The sequence below is a fragment of the Eulemur rufifrons genome, chromosome 15, assembly GCF_041146395.1.
Source record: "Eulemur rufifrons isolate Redbay chromosome 15, OSU_ERuf_1, whole genome shotgun sequence".
Lineage (NCBI taxonomy): Eukaryota > Metazoa > Chordata > Mammalia > Primates > Lemuridae > Eulemur > Eulemur rufifrons.
The window spans coordinates 62862097-62875967 of NC_090997.1; the positions used below are offsets into that span (position 1 = coordinate 62862097).

A 13871-nucleotide genomic window follows, 5' to 3' on the forward strand; every position below is an offset into this window, starting at 1 on the left:
GAAGTCTCCTTTCTAGTTCCTCCTCCTGCACTGGGGCTGTTCAGGGCTCTGTCTGGCTTCCTCTCCTCTCGCCTCACATGTGGTTTCCGGATAACTGCATGTGTTCCCACAGCCTTAATCATTGTTTGCTGAGGCTACAGCTTGAAACTCTCCTCTGAGCGCTACACCCATGTATCCAATGACTGCTTGACGTCTGCGCTCACATGTCTCAGGCTTACAAGTTCAACAGGTCAAACGGAATCCGTCTCCCTCTCCTCCTCCCATGCTCACTCCTTTTAGGGCTGAGGGAGGTGCCGTCCCAACAGACGGTATTGCAAATACCCGGTTGCTTGAGCCAGAAATTTGGGAGCCATTCTTTCTCACTGTATAAATCCAGTTCATTATCAAGTGCTGTTAATTTGAACAGCTCTCAGTCTACCCACTTCCACCTACCATAGTCCAGGTTTCTCAGCATCTCCTTCTTTTATACTTAGTCATGTGACCCTCAGGCAAACAAACTTCATCCGTATTTTAGGATCTTTTCTCAAAATTGATGAAGCTGAAAAGAACAAACTGATGAAGCTAGATTAGATGTCCATTTTAAGCTCTAAAATTTTATGAATTAAATCTAGGCCTATACATTGCAACCAGAGACATAATTTAACATTTTTAACTTTATAGGTTTCATACCCCAGGCTCAGTACTCCCTAAGTTCTGCTTCCGCATCATCCAGATACTCCCAGCAGTGCTGTTTAAAGACTAATCTCACAGGAAGTAAAATGGCAAGAAGGATCCCAAGGCCAAAGACTGTAAGTAACGATAAGTTTTATTGTATGTATGAAACAATGAAAATTTTAAATCTGGTGTTATGGTTTTAGGGTCACCTCAAACTTACATTTTAGAAAAATTACATATCAGGATTTACATAGGTGCTTTGGATCTGGATAACAAAATCCTGATGTTGAAACAATTAAGCTCAATAATAGCCCTTGCATAATTACAAGTCAATAAGCAGGTGTGGAAGTCTGTACCAACACTGTGCTATGTTCAATCTCTGAATTTCTTCTTTTTTTCCAATCATCTGCAAAAATTAATTAGTAGCATCAAATCCCTTATCTGAGTTCCCTGAGAGAGCAGAAATAAAGAGTTTCAGAAATCATTTTATTTATTATTATTATTATTATTATTTTAGAGACAGGATCTCAGTCACCCAGGCTGGAATACAATGGCAAGATCATAGTTCACTGTAACCTTAAATTCCTGTTCAAGTAATCCTCTTGCCTCAGACTCCTGACTACCTAAGAAAATAGGCTTGCACCACCATGCCTGGCTAATTTTTTTATTTTTTGTAGACATGGGGTCTTGCTATGTTGCCCAGGCTAGTTTTGAACTCTTGGGCTCAACCGACCCTCCCACCTCAGCCTCCCAAAGTGCTAGGGTTACAGGCATGAGCCACCGTGCCCAGCCAGAAGTCATTTTAAAACACGTGAGAAATCTACCCTCCAAGGAAATTCTTGGAATGCAGATTAGCACATACTTGAAGAATTTTTTTAAGGTTTCAACTTTTAGTTTATGTAAAACAACATTCACATCCTCTCTCACTGCGTTCTGTACATTACTTTAATATTTTACTCTTTGCTCCATTATCTTTCAGTATCCCCTCTGGAGATTTATACACTTAATCAACACATTAAAGAATTCCTCTCCTTACCTTGAGAAAAAGTTGGAGGAAAGATTTAATCATTCCTTCAGAGAAAGTTATGCCATCCTAAGAAGTCATTTGATAGTTTAATTGGTCTATCAGTCTGATTGGTCTATCAGTTTGATGGTCTAGTAATTGAACCAAAATTTGCAGTATTTCTAAACATGCCGTTAAGAGCGGGAAAAAACAGGCTGGGAACATACCCAGCTGAGATCTTGACCTAGTGAGGGCCACACTGTGAGTGTCCACCGTTTGCTTCACTCACCAATCTGTGCAGTCATCTTTGTCCAGAGTGTGACATTCTAGTCCGTGTTTATTTGTCCGTGCAAAGGCCTTTTCCAAATGGAAGCCAAGTTCAGTTTGTAAGTGTGGGACTCCAAGGACTTCCAAGATTCCCTTCAACTCCATTTCACCCCAACAGCTCCAAATACCACGGGGGTGTTGGTGATCACAACTTTCGTGGTCGAAAAGGCTGCTAAGTAGCCAAGTGCATTAGTGAAGATTCACTATATTTGAGAGGTTTAGGTGGTCCCAGGCTGTTTGAGGAACATCGCCCTACTAAATAAATAATCCCTACAGTGAGTGTCTTGTGGGCCCACTGGCTTGTGTACAATAGAGGAACCCCAAGCAAAAAGCTTCAGGGTCAGGAAAGGCACAAAATTAATTGGAACCTCTTCATGTCTGTGTAATGTCTGACTTCTTAAGCAAGGCCTGTAAGACAAGTCAGATAAATATTGATTGAAGAGGAATTTATACATGGCTGGAATGTAAGAACACAATTTTCTAAAAAATAGCACTGCACTAACATAGATGATAAAATATTAAGGAACTTTTAGATTACTCCAAATATGGGATGTCTTTTCTTCCTTAGCTGGAAATGGCTTTCCACTGATGGAGTCATTCTTGACCAGTTCCCTTGATGTGCAAGAAGGCACACCAAATGGCCGGACCCGGAATGCATTAATAATCTCCGCCTCGTTAAAAACAGTAACTTTTTACGATGCTATAATAAACCACCTTCTTAAAAAACAGCAATATCTACTTAATATTACAGGTACCTATTAAATACAAAAAAAGGATTGATGGTGTTTTCCTACCCAGTGTGGCAGAAAATGTTCAACTTACAGCTTTTCAAGTTCAAACAGCTCCATCCAGAATCCCATTCAGACCTGACTGGTAATCATATCTTCTTTTTCCAAGTTGTATTTCTATGAGCATTTTGTGAATAAAAATGACTATAAACTCCATTAAAGCTTATATCTAATTTTTCTTATCCGTACTTAGAAGATAGTGTTGAAACACAGAGGTGATTGTGTCTCGAGTGCCGCGGGTGAAGTAGGGTTTGGCCCCAGCCGTTAAAACATAGCATTGATTTGCATTCTTACCGCCCACCCCTTGCCTCTGGTCAACCAGCAGCCTCTCGATATGAGTTCTAGAATTACTGGGTAGCACAAATAGAGGGACTTGCTGCTAAGCAGTGTTTGCTAACAAGGGAAAAACCAGGGTATTTGAATGGAGATTGATTAATTAATTAACAAAGTATTTGTTTCAATTAAGAAACAAATTTGCCATTCTCTACTAACAAGTCTTTCCATTCTTCCTACAAATGCCAAAGCCTTCTGCAGATCAGTAAAGTCCTAACCCAAGTCTTTTGTTGTTGTTTAGACGAGAAAAATCTATCTTGGGTACAGCAATAAATAAATAGATGAATGGAACAGAATAGACAGGAGAAACATTTACATACATGAATGTATATATGTGGCTTTTCAAATTAAGGAGAATGTTGAGGCTAATCAGAATAGATTAAATTATTACCTTACACCATACACAATGAATCCTAAATGGATTAAAGATCTATATACATGTGCACACACACACACACTGATTTTTGAAGCAGAATATAAAAAAACAAAAAGCCAGGAGAAAGATTGATAATTTTGATATCAAAACTAAAACTTCAATATGACAAGCTATTTTTCCAGTTATTAATTTATTACATCTCAGCTTGGGTTCACCCTTTATTGTCTGTCCTGCAATAATGGACATGGACCCTGTAAACATTTCCTCTTTGACAGCTGGCAATATGCTAGGCTTTGTCAGTAGAGGGTGCTGGAGGAACCCCATAGGACTGTGGTCCCCAACTCTCAGGGCCTCAGCTGGGTGCCAGTCCGTGGTCTGTTTGGAACCGGGCTGTGCATCAGGCCCTGAGCTCCCCCATCTTCCCCCAACTCCCGACCCTGTCTGTGGAAAAATTGTCTTCCATGGAACTGGTCCCTGGTGCCAAAAAGTTAGGGACCGCTGCTATAGGAGGAAGAGGAGGGTTTTTTTTTCCAGGTTACAGTGTGCTACTCTAGGTAGGCTCTTGCAGTGTGCATAGCTGCTGGAGCACCAGGTTCTTGTAGTGCATGCAGCTTCTGCAATGCCTGCCTTCAGCAAGGCATCAGCTTCATGGTGGGTGCCACTGGCATGGCAGCTCCTGTGAAGGGTTCCCCCAGCATCTCTTTCGATGGCTTTGAAGCCTCAGTGAATTTCTCTGCCATCTAGTGAGCCTTGGCCAGATTCTCCCCAATGAGGTTTGGGTCTCAGCCCTGGAGGGTAGTGGCTGCTCCCTATATCTGCTATCTCTGTATTCTTTAGAATTCTCTTTATTGCTCACAAGCCAATACCCCATTACACCAGTCCCTTGTTATAATTAATAATTCTTTACATTAAACTTTCTCTATTTGTATTACTGTGTGGTTTCTTTCTCCTGATTGGCCTGTGGGATATTACCAGAAGATAGACTCTGCTATGGTTTGAATGTTTGTCCTCTCAAAAACTCATGTTGAAACTTAATCCCCAATGTGGCAGCATTGAAAGGTGGGGTCTTTAAGAGGTGATTGGGTCATGAGGACTCTGCCCTCATAATCCATTCATGGATTAATGGATTAATGGGTTAATGCATTAATGTCTTATCATGAGACTGGGACTGGTGGTCTCATAAGGAGGACAAGAGAGACCTGAGTTAGCATGCTCAGCCCCTCACCATGGGACACCCTGCACTGTCTCGGGACTTTGCAGAGTCCCCACCAGCAAGAAGGTTCTCACCAGATGTGCCCCCTCAACCTTTGACTTCCCAGCCTCCATAACTGTAAGAAATGAATTCCTTTTCTTTATAAATTTTCCACTTTCAGGTATTCTGTTACAAGCCACAGAAAATGTACTTAGACCACAAAGATAAGATTTGAGGATTTGTTTGGTAGCAACCTTAGGCTTAAGCACAGTGCTGAGCCAATAATAGTAATCCGTTGCGTGCAGGGTTATCACAATCAAGCTAGCACCTGTGGCATATTGTGATAAAGCACCTACCAGAGCATGTGCCTTGGGAGCCTAAATTGCTAAATGTGGTCATTGATTACTATAGCAGTAACGATGACTAGAAAGACTGTGGTGTGAGATAGATTTTTTTGAATGCACTTCAGCATTTATGGAAGAAAATGACAAACTCAGATCCTTTAATTCTCAGCTCAAATGATGGTCTGAAAATCGGAGAGCTTCTATGATAGCCCTAAAAGTATCTCTTATTTCTTGTAGTCATAAGGATGATACTGCTGAAAATCAAGCACAAATTTTTGTTGTGGACATGCTAAATTATAATGGCAGTTGTATACACAATCTCATCAAGTTTCTCATTGTCATTGAGAAGGGCTCTCTGATTTCAGTGGTGATAATGCAATCCCTGAGTGGCAGAGCCACCAGTCAGGCTTTAACTGCCAAAGCAAGGGTGGGCACATGGATGGCAGCAGGGATGTATTGGTAGTCAGAACACCTTGACCTGCAGAGATCTTTGGTAGTCAATGTGTCCCTGGGTATGAAATCATATCAGCAGCCTAACTAGAATATCGCTCGATGTATATAACAGAAAATCTTTAGGTCTAGTAGCCAAATACTGACTTGAATCACCACAGTGGAGAGTCACAGCCTCTGACCCAGATTCCAGATTTAGGTCAATTCATAGACCAGGGCCCCTTGACTGAAGGGAAGGCTGGATCTCCTTGAGGAAGGATCCTACACTATTGCTGCAGGTACGTACTGTGATTCTTCCTCCAAACCTTTTCCTAAGGCACCTACAATCATTTGCTAAAATGACTGCTCTTCAGAGTAAATGAAATGCCCAGACATTTTGGTGGTAACTAGACACTGGCTCTAAATTAATGCTAATTCCCGGGGACCCAAAACACCACTGTGGCTCACCAGTCAAAATGAAGGCTTATAATGATCAGATGACAAAAGTCTTAGCTCAGGTCTGAATTACAGTGGACCAAGTTGGTCCATGGACCCACCCTGTGGTTTTCCCAAGTTCCTGAAGTATAATTGGAATAGACATGACTAGCAATATGAGAATTCTCATATTGGTTCTATGACCCATGAGTTAGGAAACAATTATGGTAGGAAGGGATAACTGGAAGCCCCTGGAACCTCCACTCTCTATCAAGAAAATAAACCAGAAGCAATACCACAACCCTGGGGAAATTGCCCTGGGCACTAATGCCACCATCAAAGACTTGAAATAAGCAAGGTTGGTAATACCCATTTCTCCACCATTTAACTCCCCACTTTGGCCTGCGCAGATGTCTTAGAAAATGACTAGGAAGCGTCAGGTCCACACCTTAATGAGGTGGTGACTACAGTTGCAGCTGCTATCCCAGATTTAGTGTCTTTACTAAAACATATCAATATGCCCCAGTGCTTGGTATAACAGTTACTGACTTTATGCCTTTTGTTCCACATCAATTTTCAAGGACCGAAAGAGGCAGTTTACTTTTAGCTGGCAGGGCCACAGTATGTCTTTACAGTCTTGCCTCAGGGCTTTGTCCATTCTCCTGCTCTCTGCCATGATATAGTCCACAGAGACCTTTATCATTGTGACATTCCACAAAACATCACATTGGCACACTACAGGGATTGGAAATGATGAGCAAGAAGTGGCAAGTACCTAGGTGCTTAGTAAAATATATAAAAACTAGAGGGTAAAAAAACCTCACAATTCAGAGCCCTTAACCTCAAAGAAGTTTCTGGGGTTCAGTGGTTTGGAGCATGTTACAATATTTCCCCTCCAAAATGAGATCTAATTTGCTGCACTTCATACCATGTACGATGATTGGAGAGATATGCTGCTTAGCAGGTCATTTTGGGTTTTGAAGGCAATGTATATCACATTTGAGTGTGCTACTTCAACCCATCTACAGAGCCACCCAAAAGATTATCATTTCTGAGTGGGGGCCAGGGCAAGAGAAGCCTCTGTAGCAGGTGTGAGTTATAGTACAAGCTGTGCTGCCATGTGGGTCTCACGATCCAGCAGATCCAATGATACTCAAAGTATCATGGCGTATAGGGACGTTGTATGGAGCCTGTCAAACACCCGTAGGAGAATCACAAGGCAGACCTTTAAGCTTTTGGAACCGATTTATGTCCTCTTCTGAAGATGACTATTCTCCTTATAAGAAACAGTTTCTGGCTTACCACTGTGTCTTGGTAGAGACTGAATGCCTAACCATGCAATAGCAGGCCATCGTGTGGCCCAAGCTTCCCATCAAAATCTGGGTGTAGTTAGCTAGCCTAGTCGTAAACTTGGACATGCACAGCAGCAATCTATTGTCAGATGGACACGGTCCACAGAAGACTTTAGCTTGCTCAGGCAGGTCTAGAAGGTGGAAGTAGCATAGCTTTCATGAGCAGGTGGCTCAGACTCTTTTAACACCAACTCCAGTTTCATTGCCTTCTTTCCCTCAATCCCTCAATATATATGGCCTTCTGGGGTGTTCTTAACAACCAATTGGCCAAGAAAGAAAAAAAAAATCAAGTCTGGTTCACAGATGAGTCTGCATGATATGTTGGTTCCATCCAAAAGTGGACAAAAGCACTACAGCTCCAACCAAGGGTGCCCCCAAAAAGCAGTGGTGAAAGAAACCCTGCCAGTGAACTGAACTTCCAGCTAGTACCCTTGGTTGTCCACGTGTCTGAACTGAGAGATGGCTGGAAGTACAGATCTACACTAATTCATGGGTAGTTGCTAGCTAGTCAGGGAATTGGAAGAAATAGGATTGAAAGGCTGAAGACGAGGAAGTCTGGGAAGAATCTGTGGATGGACCTCAGAATGGGCACTGACTGTGAAAATATCTGTGCCCTATGTTAATGCCCACCAAAGACATCCACAACAGAGGAGACTCATCAACCAAGCTGACAAAACAATGTGCATTGAGGTTATCGGTCACCCTCATTCCCCGGCTACCACACTGCTTGCTCAATGGGTCCCTGAATAATGTGGCCACAGTGTTAGGGATAGGGGCTATGTGTGGGCTCAGCAACATGGGCTCCCCCTTACCAAGGCTGACACTACTGCCATGTGCCTAATCTGTCAAGAGCTGAGACCAATACTGAGACTGCAATGTGGCACCATCCCATGGGTAATAGCCATCTACCTGGTGGTAGGTTGATTACATCTCTTGACAGATTAGGCACTTGGCAGTATGCATGTCAGCCTTGGTAAGGGGAAAGCCATGTTTTACCTCCATCATGAAGGGGGAAGAGATTCATCTTCACTGGAATAGACACATATTCTGGATACGGATTGCCTTCCCTGCCCACAATGCTTCTGCCAGCATCACTATCCAATCCATGAGCTCACAGAATGCCTTACCCACCATTATGGCATTTTCCATAGCATTGCTTCTAAGCATGGAATCAATTTCACAGCAAAGGAAATGCTGCAGTGAGCTCATGCCTATGAAATTAACATGCCCCAATACCTGGAAGTGGCTACTCTAATTGAAAGGTGGACTGGTTCACTGAACGCTCACTTTATGACAACAGTTGGAAGACACCACACTGAAAGGATGAAGTTCTATCTTACAGTATAGGCTTTAAATCAGAGTATATGGGTCCAGAAATCACGAGGTGAAAGTGGGAGTGGCTCCTCTCATGGCTATACTTCTCATCCTAGCAATGTTGAGCTATGCTGGTTTGGAGGTCTCAGTTTCCAGGGACACAACCATGGTTCCACTGATGTAGGATCTAAGATGAGACTGCCATCCTGCTTTCTTATGCTAGAGAACCAATAAGCAACAAAAGGTGTAACTATTGGCTGGAATGATCAATCCTGATTACCAAGGGAGATTGTATTGTTAGTACAAAATGGAGGCAAAGAGGAAAATATTTGGGACACAGGCATGTCTACGTGCCTGAGTACATCCATGCCCAATAGTAAAGACTAATGAAAAAACACAGCAAACAAAACAGGTAGGACAACTGGAGGACTCAGACCCTTCAAGGGTAATGAACATTTGGGTCATTCCACCAGGTGAAGGCCCCTGGCCAGCTGAGGTTCTGGCCAAGAGCAAAAGAAATATCAAATAGGTAGTGGAAAGAGGTCAAAGATTTACAGAAACAAGGACTGTAGTAGCTTTGAATATTTTCCATTTTCCTTTTATATTTATTTGTATGTTCTAACCATTTTTTTCTCCATTTTAATTTTTTTTTTTAATTTTTTTTAGACAGGGTCTTGCTCTGTTGCCCAGGCTAGAATGCAGTGGTGCAACCATGGCTTACTGTAACCTCAAACTCCTGGGCTCAAATGATCCTGCTGCCTCAGCCTCCCAAGTTGCTGGGACTACAGGCGTGGGCCACCACACCCAGCTAATCTTTTATTTTTTGTAGAGGCGGGGGTCTCACCTGTTGCCCAGGCTGGTCAAGGAGGATTGCTTGAGCCTCCTGTGCTCAAGCAAGCAATCATCTTACTCATCTCAGCCTCCCAAAGTGCTTGGATTACAGGCATGAGCCACCACAGCCGCCCCATTTTAATTTTATATACAAGTTTTTGGAGGTTAAATTTACAATTTTGTCTTTAGGTAGCAGAATATTTGGTGGAACAGTGACAGCACTTGAAGAGTAATTAACATAACCAACAACAGATACAGTGACTGTTGGTACTGGGCATCATTACATGTCGGGGAAGGGGAGCAAACGTGACTTGTAAGAAGTATAGCTGTATCTTGTTAGGTAGAAATAGAGCTGTTTCATTGTTGTTCAGTTTTAAAGCATGTAGGATGACACGTGGAAACTGAGTAGCCAAAGGGGTAGACTGTGACCATTACCAATTTATTGCCCTCAGCTCCCAATCTGTCATTGCCTGCTCTGTGATAATGGAGCTGGACCACATGCATATTTCTCCTTTACTAGGTGGCATGTTTTGTCAGTAGAGGGCACAGGCAGGATGCTGGAGGAATTTCCTTTCCTGGTTCTAGTTCGGGTGTCTCTAGGCAGACACCCTCAGTGCCCAGCTCCAGTGAGCAGCTCAGAGCTTCGCAGTGGAGGGCCATTGGTGTGGCATATCATATGCATGGTGTACCTCATACCTCCCTGGATGACTTCCTAGAAGACGCCACTGGTGTGACATCTCCCAGTGAATGCCATCTGTGGCACCCTTCAGATGGATTTGCAGCTACCACAAATTTCACCATCCAGAGAGCCAAGACTGCATCCTCTCTGATGAGGTCTGGAATTCTGCTTTTGGGACAGTGGGTAGTGCCTGCTTCGTGTCTCTGTGATCCCTGTATTCTTTAGAGTTTTCTTTACTGTTTTGCAAATTTTTATTTAAAATTCTACAGATAATATGCTCCATCATTCCAATTCAGTGTTAAACTTTTCCTGTTCATATTGTGTGGCTTCTGTCTCCTGATTGAATAGGGTGTCTGTATCAATCAGAGTACAAAGACTTGAAGAAAATACTGAAAAAAAAAATCTTTTCGCTATGGATTAGCATCTTGTAATTAAAAAAAAAAAAAAAACAGTACAAATTGATAAGAAAAAATAGACAATTCACCAAGGAAATTATTTCACTCACCAGAATATTAAATGTAAACACTTTCAGTATCAAGTGATACCCTGCTGGTGGGAATTGGATAGCAATCTCAGTCTGTTAATATATTCAGCATGCGCCAGGCATGGTGGCTCCCACCTGTCATCTCAGCACTTTCGGAGGCCAAGGCAGGCAGATCACTTGAGCCCAGGAATTTGAGACTAGCCTGAGCAACATAGTAAAACCCCAACTCTACAAAAAAAAATTTTTTTTTTTATTAGCTGGGTATGGTGCCTGTAGTCCCAACTACTTGAGAGACTGAGGTAGGAAGACTGCCCAAGCTCAGGAATTTGAGGTTGCAGTGAGTTATGACGACACCAGCCTAGGCAACAGAGCAAAAGACCTTGTCCTGGAAAAAAAAAAAAAAATCAGCATGGAAACCCTGTGACGCAGCTTTCTACTTCTCCATATTTACTCTAGAGAAAGTCTCACACAAGGTGGCAGGTATAAACATATTCTCTGCGAAATCATTGGTATAAAATAACAACTGCAAACAACCTATCCTTGAATAGGTAAATACCCACATCAAGCATGGTGTTCACACCACTTATACCAAACATAGAAATCAAGAATTTGGTACAGCCATATACACTAACATTGAAAAATCTCCAAGTAGTGGGTGAGAAGTTACAGGATGTTAAAATTAAAATCCACATTATATGTTCTCTAAAGGTACATAAAACTGTATGTTTATAAATTATAAACCAATTACAGTGATTACCTCTGGAACACAGAAGGCAAGAAGGGAAACGGACTGGGGATGGTCAAAGCAGACTTACACCTTATCTACAATATTTAAAGAAAAAAATTTAGGAAATTAAACTTATGTATTACTTGAATACTTAAATATTAACACATTAAAAACTCTGTCTATAACTTTTTCTTCCAGCCAGGATGAAATAAGAGACTGCATTTATTCTGAAACAACTAAAAAAACTGGATAAAATATGTGAAAGTGTTTTCTTCAATGCACTGGATATTAGGAGGACAGTGATCCCTGAAAGACAGAAAACCACTGACCCATCTTACTGCCTTGAATTTCTAGGTCATGATGCAGGGAGGAGGAACCAACCCAGGCAGAGCCCAGTGGACTTCCTGAACCGAGGGGATGGAAACTAAAGTCAAGGGAGATGAAGACAGCTAATGTTCCCATGGAAGTGGACCAGAGAGGAGAAAGCTGCAGAGACAACTCCAGGAATCTGCAGGGGATGCCCCTTGAGTATTCAGCAATGAACTGATCAGCCATGCATTAGGGAACTACCAAGGCTGGGGAAAAAGTTAGAGAAAACAGCACCTGGAGGTCACACAAGGCTAGGAATAGAGCTCATTCCTACTAACCCACACTGGAAAGCCTCATGGAGGAACTGGGAACTCAGAAGGGTCTTGCCTTAGTACTGGGCAAGCAGCAGCTCTAGAACAAATATCGTTCTTCTCTCACCCCCACAAAGCTTAAAAGACCCAAAAGGATCCAGCCGTTTTCAGTAACTTAGCTATGTCTCTAAAGAAAGCTCAATAGAAATACAAAAAAATTATCCAGCATCCAACAAGATAAAATTTACTGTTTGGCATCCAATAAAAAAATACCAAGCATGCAAAGAAATAGAAAATATGACTCATAACAAACAGAAAAATCAATCAATAGAAACTGACTCAGATGTCAGAATTATAAGTCATGGGCATTAAAACTTCTTACCCTAACATGCTAAAAACCTAAAGAATGATTGGCATGTGGAGATGTGAAAGATATTTTTTTAAAAGCCCAAATTGAACTAATACTATATAAACGAAAACTACATCTTCAGATGAAAAACATACTGAGATTAACATTAGACATAGCAGAAAATATTAGTAAACATATAGACAGTAATATAAATGATCTAAAATGAAACAAAAACATAAAAAAACCCCACAAAACCTATGCATCGGTCAACTGTGGGTCAACTTCTAACAGCCTGTGTAACTGAAATCCCTAACAAAGGGAGAGAACAGGAAAAAAAAAAAAAATTGAAGAGAAATGGCTGGAAAACTTCCAAATTTGTTGAAAACTATAGATCCAAGAAACACAATAAACCCCAAGAACAAGAAACAAAAACTACACCACAGCGTATCATAATCAATTTGCTCAAAACCAGTGATAAAAAATCTTAAAATCAGCAGAGGAAAAACAGACATGTACAGAGGAACAATAAAGATGACAGCAGACTTGTCACAGGACACAATGCCAATGAGAAGACAATGGATCAACATCTTTAAAGTACTGAAAGCAAAAAAAAGTCAACCTTGAATTCTACATCCAATGAAATTCCTTCAAAAACAAAGGCACTTTATACCAATCACGTGTAAGAGACACAAACAAGGCCAATGGTTTTCACATTTCAAACAAACTACTACTTAGGAAAAAAAAGGCAAACATAAATGGAAAGAATTTATCAATAGCTATACCAGCAAGTAACAGAGAAACACATTTCCATAATTAGAAATGTTAAAGGACATCCTTCAGGCAGAAGGAAAATACTAGTAACAGGTTATCTACGTCCTAGATGAAGAGCACAGGACACAGTACTTACTTGGGTAAATGTAATGAACCTCTTACTGAAAAACCTTCCTAAACCCTATTCTTATCAAAATAATGTCTAGCAACATTTTAGGGAGTTATTAAGCTTGGCACAGTTTTATAATACTGAGCAAACTTGACCATATATAAGGCTAACACAAAACCAATAGTTCATGATTTCTAAGGCAGATTATACATCTACCCCTGTAGGTTTTAAGGCTTAAAGAGGAGTAAAGTCTCTCAGTCCAAGTCCAGTGATACAGAATGTAATACAGAATATAATTATGCCCACAACATGGACCAATGTAACCAGATTTTGCACCAGCATGTGGCTTTTAATTTATTTATATACCAAGTGCTCTAAACAAAAGCCCAATTTTACTTTACATGCAATCCAATTTAAAGCAGAAAGTCACAATTTTCAGATATATAAAAATAAGATGGTATTCTTTTCATAAATTATTGGTAGAGCATGATACCTATTGATTTGTGGAAGACTAACTTGTGTGTTGCACCCATAGGCATACCAAGTCCTCCCTCCAACTATCATTTCTAAGGCTCTCTTCTCCACTGATGAATATGTACCTTTGCAATTATCTGCTGCTCTAGAGGAGCAATAAAAATTGAGTAGACAACCTACCCCCAAATTAACCAATGCAATACACACTTCAGTCAATAAAACATAGATTAATTCAATAAACATGTAAATTTATTTTAAATCAGTTTGGTACATGATACAG

At 41.1% G+C, this 13871-nt stretch overlaps 1 protein-coding gene across 1 annotated transcript in view; it reads left to right on the forward strand.

Moving 5' to 3' along the window:
- LOC138395971 (coiled-coil domain-containing protein 162-like) overlaps positions 1-2861 on the forward strand; it is a 39396-nt gene extending 36535 nt beyond the window's left edge. Inside the window, exons 15-16 of the mRNA XM_069489075.1 lie at positions 661-788; positions 2736-2861. Coding sequence (XP_069345176.1) covers positions 661-788; positions 2736-2861 — 254 coding nt within the window. The remainder of the gene's footprint in view (positions 1-660; positions 789-2735) is intronic.
- The last annotated feature ends 11010 nt before the right edge of the window (positions 2862-13871 follow it).